Below are 23,697 nucleotides of genomic sequence, written 5' to 3'. Positions count from 1 at the left end.
CTCCCACACTCCCCATCTCCACAGGGAAGAGGAGATCCCACTCTCCAGACAAGCACCTCAGGAAAACACTGCAGCAAGCTGCTGCATCAGCTCTTCCCACAGAAACCCTGAACAGGTACCTGGTGCTGGCTCCTCAGCCTCAGGGCTGGCAAGGGCTGGGAATCTTGACATACACTTCCCAGCAGGATTCATTTCCTGCAATTTTAATTCCTGCTCCTGTGTCTCTTGTGTGGGGCAGAAGCACTGAGTTGTACCTGCTCCCAGCTCAGCCCTTCAAGCCACACCTGCCCCCAAGTTTGTCTGAAGGCCATCTCAGCTATGAACATGTGAAAAACACACCACCTTTTATCTGGCTGACATCAGAGCATCACAGCTCCACAACTTCTTTTTGGTAAAGCTGATCCAAAGCAGTTGTTTCTTCCTTCTAAAAGACCAGGCTCATTTTGAAAATCTGTGAAGAGAAAGGTGCCTTTATTTCTGGCAGAATGTGTGGGATTTGAAAAGCAGGGAGGGGAAGATAAGTGGTGCACCCGGATTTCACTGATTTGTCTGAAGTTTTGTCCTAATCCTCTTCTCCATCAGCACCTCTTAAATCTAAGGGTTTTTCAAAACATAAATCAGGACTCTGGCTGGATCATCCATGCTCATAATGATCTATTTTACTGGTTCTACTTCCTCTTTTCACTGCTGTACATAAATACAACCTCAGAGAAACCTCATACCAATGCTTTTTACCCCCTCTAGATGTGCCAGTTTAGCAGTGGCCCAGCACCCCAGGGTGTAGAGGAGTAGATTGTTTTCCTCTAGTGGAAAGAGGAAATTGTGACCAAATAAGATTTTTTTTATGTCAGTGCTGAGAATGTCAGCCTTCCTCTCTCTCAGTGAACATGGTAGGTAAGAAAACTTTGTGAAGTAATGCTCAGTTTGCTCCCAGTTTGTATTTCACTATCAAAATCCAAAGCCAGCTCTCATCTGAAGTGACTCAGCTCATGCCACACACTCGTCCCAAGCATTTCCCCACTTGAAGGCAGCAGTGGAGTGCTTTAACACAAAGCACAACACTTGTAACCTTAACTACAGTTTTGACTTGGCAAGGAGCTGACCTGTTTTTCAAAACTGCCCTTTTTATACAGCAAGGCTGATCCCAGTGGCAAGGGGTAGGAGTTCATGCAGTGTGTGCCACGTTCCTCCTTCTGCTTCCACTTTTCCAGGACTGGCTTTAATTGACAGAGTGGTGACACATGAATCCCAGACTGAGACTACAATACAGAAAAACTTTGGTCAGAGGTAATATAGGAAGATGAACTATTGCAACAAATTAAGTTTTAATGCTAACGAGTTGATCTGTAGATACTTGTTCCAAATGGCCACAAAAAGTGGCATTTGAAGAGCTGTTGCATTTCACTATAAAAGTAGCTAAGAAAATGCTGACTTTGTAACATGCTTTAGCACATTAAAGCTGCACCAAAAATAACATTCATACAGAAATTTATTCAGCTGAATTCAAAGCTGTATAAAAAATAATTCTAAAACCTGCCCTTGGAACAGGTTCCTTCATTAAAAATAAGACAGACCCACACAGTCACAGTGCAATTAATTTATTAGCATACCTTGTGAGCCAGTGGTGTTGATCCAGGGGACATGACAAGCTTTGGCACTTGATTGGTTTCAGAGATATTCAGCCTCTGGTTTGTAGAAAGGGATTTTCATAGGGCTGAGTGGGTTACTACACCAGCAAGTGTTTCTCCTTTACACAGGGAATGAAGTATTAGCATGTAAAAATGCAGCCCACAAGATGTGGATCAGGCTGGGTCCCAGGCTGGTTACCTACAAGGGCTGAGCTCTTCCTTCTATCTGCAAGAAACTCCCAGTGAGCATCAAGATGGAGCTAAATACCACGGTGCAGTTTCTCTCTCCAAAGCTTCCATCCCATTGCTGAATCTAAACATAAAAATCTGTCTTCAAGTGGTTGATGGATCACCATGGCTCTTTCTTTAGGATTAAGAGACTTGAGGATATTGGGTTCAGAAAGGAAGACAGACAAAATGCAGGCCCACCACCTCTTTTATCCCCAAGACAGCAAATATCCATGTTCCTGGTTCCTCACCAGTGTCTCCACTACTGTCCTTGAGGACCTGATCTGTTACTCTCTGCTACAAGGGCACAAGCATCACAAGGGTAATTGACATCCTGTTCAGATTAATAAACAGCTGCCTGGCTAATTACAGCACACAACATAATTCATGGAAATCATCAGAACAGTGTTCAGCTACAGGAAAGGGATAAATCTTTCATCCAGCTTCAGCTGGCCAAAGCCTGGAGTGGTGTCAAGACAAGGCTCAGAAGGCTGCAGGCACTCCCAGCTCCTGGAAATGGTGTATGAACAATCCTCTTATCCAACAGGCTGTGGATGGTGTGAAGCAGGACTGTCTGTACCAGCCCTACAGTGTGCCAGCCAAAGCAGAGGTCTCTGCAGCTATTCAGGTGCCCAGAGCTGCAGCCCAGCCTCCAGCCAGCACTCTGAGCTAAGAGGGGCTGCTGCCTGAGGAAGAATACTGAAAATAATCAGCAGATGGCACAGCCTCCCCTGGAAAACTGCATTCAGGTCTGGTTCTGGAAGTTTAAAGATTGAGCAGAATGAGAAGACAGGGAGAGGCAGTCAGCATGGTATCAGATACCTAGAGAGCTTGGACTGAGGGGAGACACAGGAGCCCCCATGTTAGAAAAGGGACAATTGCAACAGAGAATGTCAAGCCAGACCCCTTCTTTTGTCACATTGCTGAGAGCACAAGGACAGATGGGATTCAATGAAAACAAAAGGCAATTAATTCAGGAGCCATAAAAAGAAATTACATGCTATGGGGAATAAAATTATATTGGTTCTCATCGCCAGAAAATATTGAGGCTGAGAGCTTAGCTGGATTAGATAAGGGATTAAACATTTATATGGAAGATGAAGGCTGGTTACATTAAAAAGTTTTTTAAAAGCCAGGCATATAGATGCTCATGCTTCAGAAAAGAAAGAATCACAAAAAACCCCAGTGCATAGTGTTTGTACAACACCTAGAGGAGCACACACCTGTACTTCCATTTTTAAAAATAGTAGTAGTAATGCAAGTAGTTAAATGGGCCAAGAACACATCTCTCCAAAAGGAAAGGCTGTTAGGACTTGTTCTAAACAAATTCACCTTTACTGGCCTTGGGAACACCTCCTGCTGGCCAACATTAGCTACAAAATCAAATCCCAGGCAGCTGAGTGCTGCTCATCCAACCCAGTAAGCACATGAGTTTGGTTTGGGTCACAGTCCCAGTTCAAACAGTAAAAAGAAAGCTCTGGAGCAGGTCAGGACAGGTGAGGGGAGTACTGGCAGGCCTGCCCACAGGAGCAGTGAAGTGTGGAATTAGGTGAAGTAGAGCAGACACTTCCTTCCCTCCTCTGGGTCATGCAGGGCTGATGGGGTGTTACTTACAAAGATTCTCACAGCTGTCATGGTGACAAGTCCAGGAGAAAGAATTATTTTGACCTACAGCATGGGAAATTCAGAAGACAATGCTGGGCCTGGGTCTCACTCATGTTACATGGTAATTTATTCTAACCCCTGAACAGCAACCAGTGGGCTTAAGTGAAATAACCCCAGAGTTTCAATCCTTTGGTTGTTTCTGTGCCTGTTGGGGTCATGAGTCCAAGCTGAAAGATCCAACCAGGTTAAACTGGAGATGTGACAGCACCCAAGGTAGATTTGAGCTGCTGCAGCATGTTGGCTTGGGGGAGGCTGCAGGTAAAAGCCAAATCCCCCAGTGTTTCCCAGGTGGGTCCTGTTGCTGAGAGCATGGAACTTGATATTGAACCCAGAGGTCTGTAACATAACTGTCCCACTCCTGCTGCCATTTTAATTTCTGGGAGATAAGGAGAAGTCTGCAGTTTGTGCCCTGAGGACTCTCTGGGAGCAGCTGTAGGACAAGAGAGCCAGGCAGAGCACTGCCCAAGGAGCAGCCTGGTGCTTTGAGCTGGGTTATCAGCACATCCAGCCCCTTGGGAAGAGGCACCAAGACACCAGAGCTGTCTCCAAGGGGAGTTTACAGGGGTTCTGACACTGCAGGTTTTCAGGAGTTGAGCCACTTTATTCCCATGGAGAGGAATGAAGAGAGAAATTGTGCAAAGAAGAGAGGAAGCATTGCACAGGGGTTGCAAGAAGAGGACACATTTCAGAGAAGTGGGAAGCTGCTTTGCAGCACACTCATTGCTCAAACAAATTACTCACTCCCTGTGTTTGCTCTGTATCTACACCCTGGGAGTATTTTCATGTTCCATGAGAGAACTGTGGACACAGATATTAAAGGTTAACATCACAAATAAAGGGCAGCTAATAACTGTGGTGGAAAAGGTACCAAGATGAAGTCCTCACAAGGCTGTTAAATGGTGACTCAGCACCTGAATGTTTGAGATTAACATTACATTTGGATTTAAAGAAGAATAACGTGTCTATTTTCAGCCTTTTGAGGTCATATTTTAGAGTTCTTTTTACTAATCACAAGAAAGCTATTGTCTCTTAAAAAATGAAGTTACTCTCATACCAACAACTGATTTTAGAAAATGCTGTTTTAAAGGAAAAAAAAAAAAAAAAAAAAAAGAAAACCCCAAACCCAAAAGAACTACTATATTGGGAATGCAGCAATAAAACCAGAGCATGTGGCAGCTGGAAATGTGTGATACAGGATTACAAGAGAAGGGACAAGCAGATCTTGGAAGGGACAAACACTTTAAAGGGATCATTTGGAAGCAGAAGAGAGAAGGTTCCCCCTAGAGACGGAACAAGGAAGGAAAAGAAATCTTCCAGCTGCTGGCCTGGTAACATCTTCTGATTCCTGGAATGGAAGAGACCTGTTATGAAAAAATAGGTGAAGATTTCCACTCCGCCAGAGCCTGGTGCCACTTTCCAAGCATCTCGCCCCTCCTTGCAGTGTTTTTCAGGTGTGCAAACACACAAAAAACAGGAACAGTTTTACAGGTTTCTCCATTTCTCTCCACTTCTACTATTTCTGTGTGCCAGACCAGGTGCGATTGCATGACAGGACTCAGAGTCAGAGCAATGTAGACTGATCATTGGTACCAGCCTGCAGCTGCTTTCCCTGCTCAGAGATTATGGACTAAAGTGAAACCAAAGACTTAAAAAGAATCAGTTTTTCTCCCGTTTCTACATTAAAGTCTTTTTGCCAGTGTCCAAGGACAAAATACATTTTCACCAGTGAGTCAGAGGCCAGGAACTGCTGCAGCACAGAAGGACCCCACGTTGGAGTTCCTGGAGCTGAGGTGCTTTCATTTTATCTTGGTCACTTTCTTGATCCAGGGCACGTATTTGCTGACCTTTGTGTAGACACCAGGGGAATCCTTTCTCCCACAGCCATAACCCCAGGAAGTGACCCCCAGAATGATCCAACGTCCCTCTGACCTCTGGCACATGAGTGGCCCTCCACTGTCCCCCTGGCAGCTGTCCACACGTTTGTCTTCAGAGAGGTTCCCAGCACAGATCATGCGGCTGGTGAACTTCTGCCCGTACCGCACCTCGCAGTCTTCCCTGGGGAGAAGAGGCACCACCCCCTGCAGCAGGGTTCTGGAGTAGGACTTCCCTGGAACAGAACAGACCAGCCAGACCAGTTCAGGTACAGCCAACACCAGTGACCTGGAGCAAAGGTGCTCCACACAAAACCAGACCTTTGGACATTTAACGTCAAGGCTGCGGCACAGGAAGAGGCCAAGCTCAGCATCTCTGAGCCATCAGAAAACACAACTGCCAAGCCAGCCCACAGAAAAAGAGCTGTGAGATCAAAGAAATGGGGAAGAGGTTAGAAAGAGGTGAGATCAAAGGATGAGTCTTGCTCCTGGTTCTGCCAACAATTACTCTCATTCAATTTATTTCACCTGCCTGAGCCTCTGCTTCCTCCTCTGTGCTTTATCAATAGAGTAAATGCAGTGATATTTGTCCAGAGAAGTTTCAGTAGATGTTTCAGGGACATCCAAATATTCCAAGGGATCTCACTTCTTCTCTGGCCAGACTTGTCTCTCTTTGCTGACATCTCTTTATTACCCCAGACTTGCTCAGAATGTGAGGTTCCTGTGCTCTATCAGCGCTCTGTGCCCAAGGTTTAGAGTAAGTCCACAAGGTAGGAGGAAGCTGCACCTCTCCTGGGGAAAGCCAGGTTTGGTGCCACCAGCCATTAAACCCCAGTACAGCTGAAGGAGTTACATGGCTAGATTCCTCCCTGTTTCTCCCCAAAATGACACATGCACCTGGCACAGCCACCTCCAAAGAGAAAGTGGATATTTGTAGTGAAACAAATGGCTTGGGGTGCCAGCCAGGGAACCAGCTGGGGAGGATGGGCAAGTCCAAAAGCAGCAGCAAAGGTCCTGGGGCTCTGTGGCTTTTGGTCTTTCTGAACATATGGCTTCACCCCAGTCACAGCAGCCCCAGAAAGGCCTCCTAGCCCCAAAGCCAGCATTGCATCTCTCAGCCCCACATGGGGGAGGACTGGGCTGGGATATAAAGCTTGGTTTAGAGTTCAAAGCTGTCTCCAGACCTTGCTAATGTATGTGTGTCAAGACTCCCCAAGCCCAGCATTTTGAAACATGACCTTGAGTTATGTATTTAACAATTCATACTTTCTAGAATTCCCTGCTCCACCTTACCTAGAAAGCTCCATAGCCATGTCCTGCAAGAGGACAGGTAGAGGCTGTCTTGAATCTAGTGCAGAAATCAGCTTCAGACTCCAACTGTCCCTGTATCAACAGCCAGGGAGATTGAGCAGGGTGAATCTGAGAGATTCCTTCCCCCTCTAAGCCTCTGCTTCACCACTGTGGTATCATGAAGAAGGCAGGAGGTCATGGAAACATGGGGACCACCCTGAACACAGGCTCTGTACATAGCTCTGCCCAAGGGGTCTGCTGCTGGCAAACATGAATGTAGAAGGGGGAAGAAAGGTGGCAGCCTTCCTCTCCCCCTCAGCTTCAAAAGGATGATGTGGCAACCAAACTTCCACCATGGACAGGCTTGAGAAGCCTCAAAATCAGAAGAAAACACCATGGCACAAAAATCACTTCAGCTCTCTGCTGCTTGACACCAAACACTGGTACAGTGAGAGCAGTAAGACCTCAGCCTTGAGTTGTGCAGATTTAAGTTAACTGAGGAGCCACGTAGGCTCCTGAATCCAAACTCCCCCACTGGTTTTGCTCCTCAAAGCCCCACCCCTTACCTGTGTCACCCCAGCCAGAGATGATGCAGGCTTGCCTGTTGATGTCAGACTTCTCTCTCCTGTCAGGCAGGCAGACAGGGAGAACGTGAGGATTGAAGGAGAGGCAGTGCCCCTCTCTGCCCCTCATCCGGACCAGGGCGATGTCATTGTCATTGCTGCCAGCCCAGTAGTTCCTGTGGAGGATGATCCTCTCCACGGGCAGCTCCCTCTCAAACTCATCCTTCACTCCCGTGTGGTAATCGCCCACCCGCAGCACGTAGTGCCGCACGTCCACACCAAACCTGCAGAGGAAAAGACACAGGATCCTGATACTCCCACTCACAAAGAGTCAGAGTCAGGAAAGTGGGGCTGCTATGAGTCTGAGCCACCTCCTGACAAACTGCTGAAACACTGCCAGCTACAGGACTGTGGGACCTCTCCAGCAGATGTGACAGTGCCAGGTTTTTGGGATCAGTGACTATCCCATGTACCAAAAAAGAGGCTATGTCAGCTGCAACAGGCATGTGACCTTCTGTGCATAATTCCTTAAAGCACTGAGAAATGGCAAAATGCTGCTTCCCTTGAAGCTGCGAAGCCTTCAAGAGGGCAGCGTGTAAGCAGTGAAGAATAAGGCAAAACTATACTGAGTCACCCCCTTCAATCCTTCAATATCACATCATAACCTGAAAATCTTGGTTTAGAGACTTGGTTTATGTGTTTCCACTGGGCTGGGAGGACAGCCTTGGGTGAGGTGATTGTGTTTGCTGCTGAGTATCCCTCACCAACTCACCTTTTGAAGCAGTGGGCTGCAGTCACCACCCAGCAGCTGTTGATGAGTGTTGCCCCACACAGCAGACGAGTATCTTGGCGAAAACCCTTCAGCCGCAGCGAGGCCTGCCACGGCCACCCTCCTCTGAGGAACAGAGGGGCAGAGGTGTCACACACACAGAAAAGAAGAACTTGTCCTGTCCACTCTGTCCCATGCAGGCTCACCTGGCCTGCACTGCCCATGGCCACCCCTCTCTGAAGAACAGAGTGGTCAGAGGTGTCACACAAACAGAGAAGAACTTGTCCCGTCCACTCTGTCCCGTGTAGGCTCAGCTGGCCTGCACTGCCCCCCCAGACAGGCACAGTGGTTCTGATCAAGCTCCAAAATCATTATTAGAAAAGGAAGGAAGTATTACTGAGCACCTCCCAGCTCTGGCTGCCCCAGCAGTTAGAGGGTAAGTACCTGAGGGACTTATTTCCACCTATGATCCTCTTCTTGCGTCGGTGAAGCAGGCGCAGCCCGCAGAGCCCGGACTCTGGAGCTGCACAGCAAGGGGAGAGGGGTGAGGTGGGAACCCTCAGCTGTCCCACAGCCCAGCACCATTTATTTGCCTTCCCCAAGGGTGTTGCCCTCCAGAGTAGTTGATTGTCTTGGGAATCTGCAAGTCCTAGAAGTCCCTCAGCGCTGGTGGAGGTGGTAACCTCCAGGACCTGTAGCCTAATGCCAGGGATGGGACCTCTACAGCTATTTTCCCTATTTCCAGCTATTTTCCTAGTGTTTTAAAGCCCAAAGGATGCTGGTGGTTACAGCCCTAAGGAGGGGTACAGTGACCTGGCTGTGGGGAAGTCCTGCAGGCTCAAAGGCATGGGTGGAGCTCCTCAGTCTGGAGCACTCTGTGCTCCTAGACAATTAAACCAAGGCAAAAGTAGGAGGTGGAGGACAGGGGTGGTTATTCTGTGGGTGAAGTTTCAGCCAGAGAAGAGAAAAACTACAAGGGAAAAGCATAAAAGCATACAGAAATGCTGCAGCCCCATGATTTTTGCATGGAAGAACATCTTTGCACATCACCTGCTTTCCTGATGTCTTGGACTTTCTCTTCCACATAGTCACAGATGACACCAGCATCCTCACTGTGCCAGCAGCTGTGAATCCTGGTGTCAGGCCTGACACACTGCCCCAGGGTGGGCTCTGTGCCACTGCATTCTATGTTGTCCAGATGGATGGGCCCATGGCCTTCACCAAAATAAGCCATTGCCCTGGCTTTTGCTGTACCACTGTAATTAGAGACAGGGAGCCCAATCTGCAGTGAGCAGGAGGCAGGTGAAGTTGATGCACCAGCACATTTTCAGAGAAATCATATTTGTGTGTCACTCCACAAGCAGTAGTGAAGTGCTTGCTGAAGGCACTGTGAGAACAGCACCTTACAAGCATGGGCAGCTATGCCAAAACTAAGAAACAAAGCTCCCAGCAGCAGGTCCTGACAGAAGTCATTCTGTTTCTGTCTGTAAGCTGGCATGTACCACATCTCTCACCTGAACCCCAGCTGCCTGCAAACTACTGCAGCATCTCTGTCTGTCCAGCCCTCATCACAGATGCTGCCCCACTGCCCGTTCAGGAAGACCTCGACCCGTCCCTCCTTGGTGCTTTCTCCATCCACCAACCTCACAGGGGGCCCTGCAGGAGGAAACACACAGGTCACTGCAGGAACAAACACCAGGGAGCCTTCTGAGGTGCCCACAACAGAGGAAAAGATGAACAAGCTTTTTAAAAAAAAAAAAAAAAGTGTTTCTATATGAAGACTGTGTCCCTCATTTCACCTGCATCCTGCATCAGAAGATTACATACATACTAATTTATTTAATACATGCTGTAAGTCATTAGTGGATCATATGGTGAAAGCTAAGTAAAAAGAACAAGAACAGAAGGAAAGTTATTAACTCCTGAGCCAAGAGTGGACAAGCTTAAACATGCCTTGGAAATAAATCCATTAAATTATAAAATTACTACAGCATTCTACGCAGAAGAATTCTACATCCAGGGAAAAAAGTTGGATACTGTCTATTTCAATCAAAAATCTCTGACAAATTGGAAATTCTCCTGTAGCAGGGCAAGTGGAGAGCATCAGGAAATGATGCTAACTCAAGATACATTCACAATTTTAATTAAAAGTGTGCCACCCACACAAGAGAGTGCAACTTCCCACACAACAGCCCCTTGCACCTGCAGTCCTCTTGTCTTGGCAAGGTGTGACACTGCTGTAACTGCATCAGTTTCCTGAGGGGTGTTGTTAAAGGGGTCCCAAGGCCCCACAGACATGGGGGTCAGGCAGCTCATCACTGAGCAGCAGCACTCTGCAGCCCCCCAGGTTTGTTCAGAGCCTGCCCACACAATTCTCTCCACTCCCAGCTTCTCTACAGGTCTAGCCAGGTTGTGTTCCTAAAAACCCTTCTCAAGAAGCAGTCCCCTCAGGAAAACTCCCACATCTGCCAGAGCTTCCAGAGGAACAGCCCAGGCAGTGTCACCTCCCTGGGCACTCAGGGGGTCACTTACCCAGGCTGCCACCCATGGCTGTGTTGCTCTCGGGGGAGCAGCGCACTCCCACGTCCTCCATGTGGGAGCAGTCGTGCTGCCCCCAGTTGCTGTGGGGACAGTCCAGGAGGGACAGCTCTGTCCCCACACAAGCCACATCATCCAGCAAGATAAAGCCTTGGCCAGCAGCATAGTCTCCTTCAGAAGCCAGGGTAGCAGGACCACTAGAGGAAGGAAACAAAGTTTTTCAGACTCATGAAATAACCATTGATCCCACAGCTGAGGCCCAAAGGGAAACTCCCCTGCAGAGCTGAGGTAGGGGTGGCCTTAAACCAGCCAGTGACAGGCAGGATGGCAGCCACCAAGCTGGCACATCTCACAGCTCCAGCTGTGAGCACATCTCACCAGCTCCAGCTTTTGGGGAGGCCCTTTCCTTGTGTCTGGTGAAAGGTGCAGAGTAGCACAGGGAACAAGACATACCACAGAGGCTGCTTTATAGATGTGACACCAGGTACCTCAGTCTGGGGAGAGAGTAGCAGAGGAGCCATAAAAACTCCCCACCACCTATAAATAAGTCTCTCTTCTTTTATGGGAAGTGGGTACCTTGAATTGAAATGCAGAAAACTGCAAACTTTTGGGCACTACAAAGCATTACAAACACAGTATGCAGCTGAACACAAAAGGAACAATTTAGTTTAGTCTTTTTTTAGTCTCTAAAGCTGGAATTTTACATATGAAAAAAACTCCACAAGACTCTTTGCTAGCTTCAAGACTAGAATATCCTGATTTTACCTCTTCCCCAAAACTGGAGAACAACAGTTCACCAATGGACTGAAATAAAAGCATTAAGAAAATCCCTAATACTACTCTTTTTTGTCCTGATAGTCTGCATTCAGGTACTGAAGCAGGAGATGGGTTTATCTGACACAGCAGATGGGTGACAGTGTTCAGCTGAGGGGGCAGAGGTGGGGGCAGTGCTGAGCTGCAAATTTAAGGGGAATCTGAGAGAACTTCCTGACTTTGAGGGATTCATGATGACAGCATCAAGCCTGTTATGTGCTTTCAAAATAGGCTGAGGCCAGAGATAAACAAGATTTATTTTTTTCACCCTGGAAGAGGATGTGTATACCTACTCATCCTTCCTGAATCAAGTTGGATAATGGCAGTAACTCTCCTACCAAAGCCAGCCCAGTGAAGGAGGATGGAACCTAACCTCTGAAACCAGAAAGCAGAGAGAGGATGAGCAGTCTCAGCCCTACCTGAAGCCCAGCTGCCTGCAGACCACCTGGGCACTGAGGTCTGTCCAGCCATCATCACACACCGTGCCCCAGTCTCCGTTGTAGTACACTTCCACCCTGCCTTCCCTGGGGCTGTGCCCACCAGCCAGCCTGACCGTGCCCTCTGCAAGGGGAGGGGGAGAAGAAAAGATCAGCACTCAGCAGAGGAGGAAAAGCAGCAGCCTCTGCCCCACTCCTGAAGTCTCTGTGCAGCCCTGGAAGAAACTGAAGATGCAGATTTCTGTGGGTATTCAAAAAACAGACGTTCATTTCTCTCCAGCATCTGTCAGGGGAGGATTCAGCTCAGCTTGTGGAAAGCCATGGGAATGCCACCAAGCCTGGCTCTGCTTCATTCCCACCTGCTGCCTGCTCTCTGCCTTCACACCTGGCAGCTCCTGGGGGAACCTCAGGTAGAAGCCCTGCAGGATCCTGAAGCAGGGGAACTACCTGTGAGACCAGAGTAGGAGTGGTCTGTACCTGTGAAAGGGTCACAGGAGACTCCAGCATCTTCAATGTGGTCACAGTTCTGCTGTCCCCAGTCACTCTTCTTGCACTGGTCAAGGGAGAGTTCATTGCCTGAGCACTCCACTTCATCCAGCAGGATTGGGCCAGATCCTTGCCCATAGTGAGCCCACGACAAGGCTTTTGGGTTCCCACTGTGGATGGCACAGAGAGATGAACAGTGAGGAAATCTTGTGCTCCCAGAGTCTGCCTTGCACAGGCTCTCTCCAGGGCTGGGCCAGCATCCTCCCACAGATGATCTGACAATGTCTCACACTGTGGTGTTGCCCACTGTCAACCAAAATAACTTTTTTTAAGATCACCTTCCAACACAGAACAAAAACGTGCCCACAATGAACAGTTCAGACACCTGGGGAATCCTGAGGACAGAGATGTCCCAGCCTCAGTGACAGGCAAAAAACCTGCCAAAGTCTGAGGGATCTCAGAGTTGCATCAGCACTTGTGTAAGGATGTGATTTTTCACGAGGGCTCAGTATACAACAGCTCCCATGTTAAGAGCTGGAGAGCAGACAGAAGAAGGGGTTGTGCTGTGTTGCTAACTGAAGAAAATAAGGGCAGTCAGTGAAACTGGAGGTTTAAACTGGAGTGTTTAAACTTAACCAAGTAAACAAGTGCAGTTCCCACATGGAAATCACCATGACAAGTTATCACTGAGGCCAAGAATGTTTGCACTGGGATGTGTGCAAAAATAGTGAACAGGGATAAAGACAAGCAAACTTTATATAGGGATGCACCAACTCTTTTTTTTTTTTTCCACAGCACAAACCCATAAAACTGATAGGAAGGAAGAGCAAAACCCCTTTAGGGGGTGAATGCTCCAGAATTATCTTTCCCAGGGTTTCTCCGGGCTATGTGTGACAGAGCAGGGACCCATTCTCCTGTTCTTCATTCACCCCATGACATAGAGCAGGGAAATTACCTGAGTCCCAGCTGCCTACAAACAACCTCAGCATCCAGGTCATCCCACTGGTCATCACAGATGGTTCCCCACTTGCCATCGTGGTAAACCTCCACTCGTCCCTCAAAGCTCTCCTTTCCCCCAACCAAACGCAGCGGGGCACCCACACCTGTGCTTCAAGAAAGGGAAAGAGAGCCCAACAGAGACAAAACACAGCCACAAGTTCTTGGGATGCACTTGTCCCACTGTACCACCACCTCCTCCCCTCCAAACCCCCCCCAAAACATCCCAGAGTGCAGCCCACAGGTCCAGGTTGCTGCTGGCCCAGGGATGGCTCACTAACTGGCTGCTGCAGTGACAAGGACTTTGCTGCCTGGAGACAAACATCTGGATTCCTAAAAAAGGGGATTAGTCTTAAGCAAGAGCCACCTTTCAGTGATGAAAGAAGCATCTGAATATTTTTGGATTGGGAAAGGATGGATCATTTTCCACTGGAAGGAAGACAACCACCTGAATAGCAGGTGAAAGAAGAACATGCTCTAATAATTTCCTCTCCACAGCCTTAGACTTTCCATCTTCCCAGGGACACTGATGCTGGAAACAGGGGCGAAATATTCCCTGGAGATTTACCTTCTGGAGGGACACAGGTTACCACAGCACTGCCCTGGTTACAGGCTCCTGCCACAGCCTCCTGGTAGCCACACTGCAGCAGGGCTGGCTCATCCCCATGGCAGTTTGCTGACTGCAGGTGCAGGGGGACAGGCCACAGCCCTGGGTGGCTCTTCTTCCCAGCTGTGCCAATCTCACTGAAACAGAGGAAGCAGCAGAGCACTGACATGCTGTGGTACTGCTTGACTGACCACTGCCCCTCAGTGCTTGGGACTCTCAGGCCCAGCTGTGGCATTGCACATCCCCATGAACCCAGCTGATGGGAGTGAAGAAAAGGGGAGGTTCTTACAGTCTAAAGGGAAAGCAGAAGCAAGCATACAGCACTTCCCACCATTTAACCCATTTTGTGTCTTTCTGCTTCCTGCAGAGGGTTTGATCTGGTCAGAAATGGCACTGAGAGTGGTGAACAAATCCATCAGCAGATTCAAACATCCAAATCACCTCCAAATCCCCTTCTTCCCTCTCTGTGGTCCTTATCCCCTTGATATTTGGAGTTTCGAAGGTCCAAAAACCTTCTAGAGAGGGTTCAGACTTTCAAAATTCCTATCAGATTACTACAGTAACTCCAGCTGGTAATACTAAAAAGGGGATAACATCTCACACCTCACTCATTACAGCCCAGAGCACCATGCAGAAACTACAGCTCAAAAAAAAATCCTTGAAAATACAGGTTGGGGTAGGGCATAGCCACAGAAAGAAAACAGTAGAAAAGGATGCAGCTAAGTGGGACATGAGCCCACAGAACAAACCCCTCTGCCCCAGCCAGAGAGACTGTACCCACAGAGGTTGTACTGTCAGAGGCCACGGGACCATGCAGCTCTCAGAACCAGCCCCAGGTTCTCACCTGAGACCCAGCTGCCTGCAGACAACACTGGCATCCCAGTCAGTCCAGTGGTCAGCACAGATGGTGCCCCAGAGCCCACTGAAGTACAGCTCCACACTGTTATCTTCAGCCAACCGCACAGCACCTTCCAAAAGGACAAAAAAAAAAAATAAAAAAAAAAAATCAAACCAAAACCACTGCTGTTTTCTGAGGGAGGTTTCAGAGCAGCAAGACTTGGACTTGAACTGCCCTTGGCTTTTCTCATCTTTGTTTTGCTGGTGTTGTCACTGAAGTGACTTGTGTGAAGGAGTGCAGGATGTGGCACCTTCCCAGCCCCAGCAGTGGCTGTTTGGGAGGATGTTCATTCCAAAGCCATGGTAACAGTGGCAGGAAACTTGGCTTCTGCCACAGCTCCCAGATTCTCCTTCTATGAAATGAGGATGATTCTACATCACACCTTGGAAAGGGCTATGGAAATGGCAGGCTCTCTAATTCCTCCTGACTCCCCACTGATTTATTTTCCATCAAGCACCTCACCTGTGAGCATCACTGCAGCTACAGCTCCATGGTCAGTAAGAGCAGGTGAATCCTCTTTAATTTCTCTAAGAAAAGCAAGTGCCAATGCAGATGCCACACCAAGTCCTACCACAAGTATCTACCACTGGTTAGAAACCACATCTCCTCACTCAGTTATGTACTGGAGAAGGATAAACCTTCTGTGTGCAGTACCTCAGTGCAGGCACACAGCACAGTTTTGTACCCTTCACTCTAAGGAAGGCACCTTTGAAAGCACTTCCACAGGCAAGGGAGAAGGCTCTGTCATTTCATTTATTAAAGTGGAACTTCACCTGTTCTGCAAAAGGTGGGAAAAGCAAGGGCAGGCAGGAAACAAGAGGACAAACAAAACATTTTCAAGAATGCTGCACTAGAGTCAGTGCATTGAGAGCTCAGCTCCCTTGTAGGCTTCAATGTAAGCAGCAGTCCTTGTGTCAGCACCATGAGGAATTTTAAAGCAAGCCTGTGACCTACCTTGCCACAGAAGATTTACAAATCTAGCCACAGATTTTTCCTTGTGATATTTGAGCTGCTACACTTACATGAGGAGAGCTCTGATACAGACACTTAAGGAGCAGGAGTGGGTTGTTTTCCACATAACTTAAACTGTTTTTAGAGTGGCATAAGTGAACACTAAAAAAAACAATATAGAAGTGTCCTTGTATGAGAAGAAAACCTTCTATGCAAGGTTATTATGGCTACAGCAGTTTAAATCCACCCTCTACTACATACAGACATTCTCCTCTGCTCTCTGCAGGGCTTGGACCTTTAATGGTCCCTTCCAACCCAAACCACTCCATGATCCTGTGCTTCTAATTCTCCCACACCACCCTCGCCTCTGATCCTAATTATTTCGACCACTCAGCTCAGTTGTTGCACCGGGCTTCTCCCACCTTCTGCTTTTGCAGCCTTCCTGCCCCGAGCTCCCCCCGGAGGCAGCGCAGGCCGGGTGCAGGCAGGGAGGTGGTGCCCTTACCTTGGTTACAGTCGCAGTTGGCCCAGCCGATGCCCCCTGAGGCCAGGCGGTAGAAGCACCAGGGAGTGGAGCCCCCGTCCGGGTTCCTGCAGTGGTTGTGGTCCCCCAGGCCACGCTCCGGGTACTGCTGGACATAATCAGGGAACTCTGCCCAGCTGAGGCACTCTGCCCCGGCCTCTGTGACAGCCAGGGAGCCGTTGTAATAGCCCAGGGGTCCAACACCACACGGGCTGGAGGCTGGGAAGAGGAGGGGAGATGTTAGTTAGCATCACTGGAAGCACCAGAGGCTCAGGCAAGGTGGGAGGTAGCAGCTCATCTCCTGGAACACCTCCTGCACACTGGCTTGGTTTCCATTCTGTCACTCTGCAAAGCAGCTGCTGCTCAAAGGATGTGTGTAATGTGCACCAAATCGATCTGGAAGTCATCAGCTGTCCAGACAGACCTCTGAAATGTGTTAACTCTGGGTGGAAACATGGACAATTGGATCTGGTTCCCATTTCCACTTACTTCAATAGATGCTCAGGAAGCACTGGAGCCTGGCACACACTCCTCCACTTCCTTCCCCATCAGCTTTGGCACCTGAATAAGGCACTGTTACACCTGACCCCAGGCTCTTTAGAAGATTAATGCTCCGTCCAAATTGATTGAAACAGAGCAGAATTTAAAACTGGCTATAATTTCATTCTACAAAGCAGGAAGGTGGGCAATGAGATTGTGTTTCACTGTCTGTATGTTCCCTGCCCACATCACCCCACACCTCCTGGCTTATCTCAACTTGGCCAATGCAGAGGAAGGGAAAAGGAACCCATTTTGGGGAGAAGTGCAGGTGCCAATGTGCCAGGCCAGTACCTCATGCAAGGAAACCCCAACAGTCAGGGTTCTCTGTGAGGGTGGGCTTCTTAGAGTGCATCACATGGGTGTGATGAGACTCAGAGCAGACTCAGAAAGAGGTAACAGTTCTCTGCCTTATTCACTGGATAAACACAAAGCAGACAATACCACCAGAAAACCCTCCTGCCACAGAGACAGGCAGGGCAACCAGCAGGGGTACAAAGGAACTCTGCCTCATGGCATGTGCCTTCTGGCCACTGGCAGTCCCAGAGGGGGTAATGGCAAGGTAGAGAAATAAGGATCAGCTAGGGGTAGATCTCTGGAAAGCATCACGTGTGCTTTGCATCAGCTGGAACCCTCAGAGAGGGTGTCTGAGAATTCAGTAGTTATTAGAGTGGAGGAAAGGGGAGTGTGCAAAAAAAAAAAAAAAGAGGGAGACAGAGAAAGAGATGAAAGTTAACATGGAGGAGGGAGTAAGGAACTACAAGAGTGTTAGACACAAAGAAAAGAAAGTGGTTTGGCCATCTTGGGGAAGGAAATAAACAGCCACTGAGGCAGGAGAAAAGTGATGGAAAGAAAGGAGTGCCAGGTAGCAGTGGTTCCTTGTACCTACAGTCTCAGATCACCACTGCTGGAAAGACTCTGCCCGATGACTGAATTAATAACTTCTTGTTCTTACCTGCACTCTGCAAATGGTTTTGTTTGGGCTGGGATCCCAGGAAAGCCTGGGAAAAGAAACAGAGCAAAAGCAGAGAGATTATTATCCGATGAAATAAACACGGGCATGTCCTAAAAGCAGCCTGGCCTTTTGCTGCTTTAGGCAAACACACCCCAGTAACCAGCCTCTGCCCTGCTCTCCCACTGCTCCTCTGCAAACCCAATCACAGCTTTGCCCACTCACAACAAAGTGAATAATTACTGGCCAGCAAAGCTTTACCCTTGATCTAAGCTCTGCATCTACAGGGCTCTGCTTGTTCTTCACCAATACCATTGGGAGCCTGAGTGAGATGCCTATGGAAAGAAAAGCTAAAAGAAAATAATTGTTACCAGCTAGAGAAAGCATGAATAACCACTCATTCTCTCTCTGCTCACAGGGCAAGCCACCCATGGGCACAGCAGCAACATCCCAACAAGGGATGTGACTGCATGGATGGATGATACCTCAGGTATCCCTGTTAAAATACTATTAAACATCTGGGTACAAAACAGGGAACAACTAAAGAAGAAAATCCAAATAGGATTTTCAAGGATTCTGGTTTTAGTACCTGAGAATATGATAATATCTACGTTATTATTATATAAAATGGGGTTAAAGAGCTAAAACAAAATAATATGAGGCAACGTCCTTGGAACTCCAGCATCCTATCCAGCCCCAAAACTGTGTTTCCTCTCACAGGCAGTGTTTTGAGGGCTGTAACTTGGCTGCTGGCTGAGAGACAGGGATCTCCACTCAACATCACTCCATCAACTCAGGCAGCTGCAAGATCTGCACAGACCCAGAGTGGAAAGAAGAAACTGTATGTGCTTCTGCAAGCTCCTGGTAGATCAACTGATTTCTAAACACTTTTTAACAAACATTTCTGATACTTTTAAATTAGGAAGAAGTTGGAGGTGTCTGTACAAAGAGTACTGTCTGTTGGACATTGTTCTGGCTTTACTTCAAAATGCAGTAATTTTGTACCCCCCAGCTTCATCTCTCCCTGGAAAAGGAGAAAAGTAAAATTTGGAATTAAACTAAGTCCATCTCTGGAATAAGCAGAGAGAGGTCCCACAGATACCTGACAAGAATGACACCCACTTGTGGTAGATGTCATTTTCAAGCCATGCTTATGAATACAGTCCAGCAGGTGCTGACAACCATGGCCAAGCTCCAGAAATCAGAATGTGCAGAAACAGCAGATCAGACCTCAGGTCTGCATGGACAAGGGCACACACAGATAAAATAAAGCAGCATTTAGCTGAAAAACATTTTTCAGCCAAAAACAAAACCCATCTCTCTGCAGGCATGAGGCTGTTGCAAGCCCACTTAATGGTCTGTGAACCAATGATGCTGAAGGACTCAGATAAAGTCCTTGATCTGAGAATCTCAAAGCTCTTTGCAAAGAGAGGAAAGTGAGCTGAGGCTTCTGTGGCTGCACCAAACAGGTGCCTGAGCTGTAATCCAGGTCCCCTGACTCCCAGCTCTTAGTGTGCACCTGCACACACAGGAATGCCTGAAGGCAACAGAGGGATGGGCTGGACTAAAACCAGGCTATATATGAAAGCCTGAACCTGCTCTTCTTGGAAATGGACCATAAATGAAAGAATTGCAGTCCAAGTAATGTGCTTCCACTTCTAATGAAGCATTAGTTGCTGCCAGTTCTCACAGCAGCTTCCAAAATCCCCCCCAAGCACTGACCATCACCACCACCAAATTTCAGTGCAACCACCCTGTGCTGCAGTCACTGCCCCAGGCCCCCGGGGCTATCAATCATCTGTCCACAACAGCAAGAGGGGCAATCAGTCACTCAGCAAAGAACAGAAACAAAGGATCTCTCCTGCCAGGGTCACTGCAGTGCTGGAGAAACATCGGAAACCTGAGCTGAGACATCTGCAAGCCCTTCTGCATCCCACTTCCCTGCTTTGTTTCCTTTTCTGAATTTCATATGCACAAGGAAATAAATCCCTCCCCAAGCCCCCAGCCCTTTGGGAAACACATTCAAGTAAGAAAGAGATCCACTGACAGCAGAGATACTGGAAGAGCCATGTGACTTCTCACCAGCAGACAGAAGAATAACCATTTCTTACCTCCACACACCTGACACAGGATAACAGACTCGCCAGCTCCACCAGGACCCCGAGTGCTCTGGAGATCTCCATCCTTCCCGGGCAAAGTGGGCAGAAGCTTCTTCAGAGCTTCACATCCTCGTTCAGCTGCTGCCTGCTCCCCAGGCTGTGCAGCCAGCTTTTCCCGGGAGCAGGACACTAGGTGCTGCCCGCCGGAGGCAGCGCGACGCCTCTTCCATGGCTATGCAGGGAAAGGGAGGGGAGGGAAGGGGAGGAGGGAAGGGAAAGGCTCAAACTTCCCAGCAGCATCTTAAAATTTCACTTTCTCCTTCCTCTCCTCATCTCTTCTCCTCGATTCCTCGCCCTGAGAGAGGGAGGAGAACATTCCCCAGAAATTCTCGAGGAGACAGGAGGAGGCAGGCGGGTGGGGCTCAGCCCGTTCTCCCCTCCCTCTCTGGGTGCCCGGGGATGCTCCGCTCCCGCTCTCAGCCTCCGCCTCTCCGCCCCTGCCCGCCGCTCCGGGTCCCGCTCCGGCTGCGGGGGGAGCTGGGGCTGCACCCCCCTCGCAAAACTTTCCCGCACCAACCCTGGAGAAGGAAACGTGCGTGCACGCTTGCCGGAGATTAGGCTGGGTTGGAAGGAATCTGGACTTTATTCCCCACCCCCCCCCCCTTCCCACCTCGATTAACCTGAGGTTTCCCGAGGTCAAACTCTGCTCAGATTTGAACCCAGAAAACACGACGTGAAGCAGCTTCCACAGCTCCCCGTGGAAAACCCGCAGGGGGCACAGCCCTCTCCAGGGTGCATTCCCAATTTTCAGCCCTGCATCGTGCTTTCCTGGCTGCTGCTTCCAGAGAGCTTTTCCAGCAAGTGTCTCCTAAACCCTGGGCTCTCAAGTGACCCTACTCACTTGTCCAGGATGCTCTCCAGAGGGTTGATCATTACTGTATTGCTATAAACAAGGTTATTATCTTTTTTAAGTGTTTTCAGCTAACTCCTCCTTTGTATAAATTTGGGTTAGAGGATACAATAAAATTTTTTTAAATTTTCACATCTAAGAATTTAAATGGTCAATTTGTAGCTGTTCAGTCTTGGCTCTTTTTTTTTTTTTTTTTTTTTTTTTTAACTGTGCTGCTCCTCAAACTCAGCCCAACGGGCATTTCTTAGATTTAGATTCTGATTTTTGAGGGATTAACTCCTGGTGTTCTGCAGCATGACACATGAAGGTCACCTCAAGCAATGAGCTGACTTCTGGCCAAGTCTGCCAAGCAGCATTTCCAAAGACACCTTCAGCATAAAAACAAGGAACAGGATGATAAAAACCCATTGGCTTGACAAAAGCCATTTTTTTTTTTTTTTTTTCCTTCCCTCACTTATTGCCCATTACTCACTTCACGTGACAGTTTTGTGTTGCCTCATCCTCAAGTCTCTCATCAAATGGAAGGAAATTCCAGCACATGATGGATCTTTTAGAGGAGCTGCTGAGTGGCAGGAGGGAGCCCTGTCTGGGGTGGGTTTGTACCACAGTGCATTCTGGACACAGTCAATTTGACCTGGAAAGAAACAGCTGCATTCAACCTCTGACACGTACTAATAGGGTCTAAAACCTCTACCAAAAGCCTGCCCTGGATTTCTCTCACTGGAGCCTGTAAGTTGCTTCCCTCTCAAGACAAGGCTTTCCTAGATAAAGTGATTTTAAAGGAAGCACAGACCAGTGCACCAAAAGCAACCCTAAGTTCAAGTCTAGAATTCAATTTCTGGAATGAAGAAACTGTGCCAAGACATAGTGGGTTTTGTAGTTGTCTCCTCTGTGTGGGCCCTCTTTTGGAGCTGTTTCCTTCTTGCCAAGACTCCCCCTGGTCTCCTGGCACATGTAGTGCTATTTTCTTGAGAAGGAAGATTTCAGATTCTCAAAACCTTCTCTTTACTACCTGGACCTCTCCAAAGTGGAAGATCAAGAAGGAAATTGTACCCATCTGCCAGTTTAGATAGTAACATATTTAAACTGGGAAAACAGATCTTGAACTTTCCTGTGTGGGCAATTTTGAAGTAGCTGGAAACAACCTGACTTCACTGTTTAACAGAAATCACCTCCTCACCCAGATAGAAGCTCAGTTCTGAGTCCTCCTGTCTCAATTTCTCCAGATTGTTCTGGTACTGATTGTTCTGAACAAGAAGCACCATCTTTTATCATGTTCTTGGCTCTCTGGAATTCAACCTGTTTCTCCTGAACTGTCCATAAAAAAACAGCTGAAATAGCAATGCTTCCTCCACCAGAGATCTTCAGGGAAAGCCTAAAAATAGAGGTAGTTAATAGCAATGGTACCCAGAGCTGGTGTAACACTCAAGCCCTAAGGAACAGGGGTAAGATCAAGGAATTCCAGCAGATTTGCTTAAACCCTGTAAATCCTACTTAGCAGAGCAGAACACCTACTCAGCTTTTGTTTAATTCTTTCCCCACCAAGCAGTCACCCTCAGGTCTCTGCAGCACTGTTCTTACCCAGCACCAGAACCCAGGTTGCATTTATTCCCCAGCAACAGCATCACGGGGTGGTACAAACCCTGACTCTCAGAAGGCAGCCTCATTCCCTGCAGTTACACACATGAAGTATTAAGGACATGACCTCCACTCTAAGTGTGTCACAGAACACCTTTAAACACCCAACAGAAGCTTAACTGAGATGTGGGGAAATGGCAGCAGCTCTAATTGCCAAGGACAATCAGTAACTGGAGATTTGATTTTTTTTTTAAGCTACAGTGTGGGATCCTGTGCCAAAAGAGCTGCAAAAAGAATCACTGTAAAACCTGGGTGCACCTGAAAGGCAGTCCTTCTCCTTCCTTCTTCCTCCAAATTAATGCATTCTTTAAAGGACTGCAATACCTCAGCAGAGTAATCTTAAGCTTTCAGTGGACATGTAAAAGGCCAGAAGAAAAGCCCCAACAACTGAGCTTGGGACACTCAGTGTAAAGCAGTAAAATTCAAAAACAGTTGTCCAGAGTAGCAAAAGCTGTGCAAGGTTTTTTACAGTAGAAGTGCAAGCAAAAAGTACTGATTTCTGTTACAGCCTCTTGCAGAGACAGCTGCTTAGACACTTTGGTACATTTAGCCCAGCTGCCATTAAGAGGTGAAAAACTACACTTTTAATACAAATAAAGAAAAAACATCATCAACAGTTGTGACTTTAGAATTCACCAGTTCCTCACTCCCAACCTGTGTCCTTCAGAAACAGAGACTCAGCAAGTGGCTCTACTCACAGAACATCTTTTGTGACTGAAAATGCAAAATGTCAAACTAGAAGTGTTTTGTCACACTTAGATGTGGACACCATGTTCTTACCAACTCCCCTGAAAGACCCAATTTTGCCATAATTGCAACAACAGAACAAGCTACCCTGTGGGATAAGCCCCTAATGAGCCACTGTAACAGCCAAACAAAAACTGCTTCAATAAATGGACCCTTGAACAATATTTATGTGATTAACAGGTATTGGGCTGGGGCTCCAGAGAAGGCAGCTCCAGCTCCATGCAAACTCTACAGCCAGGTGTTGGTAACCACTCAGCCTGTGTGTGCCTGGCTCCTCTCTTACTCTTTGCTTTCCTTTTACACCCCCAAAATTAGTGGTATCAGTGGCCACATTCTTAGTTTCCTGATGCAATACATTTTTCTTACCCATTAGGTACTGGTCCTGAAGAAACAAGGTCCTGCCTTCAGTTTTGTGGTACTCTAGTGAAAAAATAACCTGTCACAACTAATAATCACATGATTTCAGTATCACTCCATATCTGAACTTTCCCCCTTTCATTTTTTTACCAAAACAATGGAACACTGAGTTGTAGATTATGAGATGCCCAAGC

At 47.8% G+C, this 23,697-nt stretch overlaps 1 protein-coding gene across 1 annotated transcript; it reads right to left on the bottom strand.

Annotated features, from left to right (window-relative positions):
- Positions 1 to 1,582: 1,582 nt before the first annotated feature.
- Positions 1,583 to 23,650, bottom strand: LOC139797994 (neurotrypsin-like). The gene is made up of 18 exons (XM_071748091.1): positions 23,513 to 23,650; positions 21,942 to 22,136; positions 21,234 to 21,395; positions 19,864 to 20,083; positions 17,756 to 17,801; positions 16,246 to 16,482; positions 14,736 to 14,859; positions 13,853 to 14,028; positions 13,244 to 13,391; positions 12,280 to 12,458; positions 11,785 to 11,926; positions 10,547 to 10,749; positions 9,529 to 9,670; positions 9,065 to 9,270; positions 8,459 to 8,537; positions 8,018 to 8,140; positions 7,249 to 7,529; positions 1,583 to 5,628 (listed from the first exon to the last, which is right to left on the bottom strand). Exons 4-18 carry the CDS (start codon positions 19,933 to 19,935, stop codon positions 5,318 to 5,320), a joined length of 2,469 nt encoding a protein of 822 aa, XP_071604192.1. The 5' UTR covers positions 19,936 to 20,083; positions 21,234 to 21,395; positions 21,942 to 22,136; positions 23,513 to 23,650; the 3' UTR covers positions 1,583 to 5,317.
- Positions 23,651 to 23,697: the final 47 nt, after the last annotated feature.

Source organism: Heliangelus exortis, chromosome 7, assembly GCF_036169615.1.
Source record: "Heliangelus exortis chromosome 7, bHelExo1.hap1, whole genome shotgun sequence".
Classification (NCBI taxonomy): Eukaryota; Metazoa; Chordata; class Aves; order Apodiformes; family Trochilidae; genus Heliangelus; species Heliangelus exortis.
This window is presented reverse-complemented; position numbering and strand designations above follow the sequence as displayed.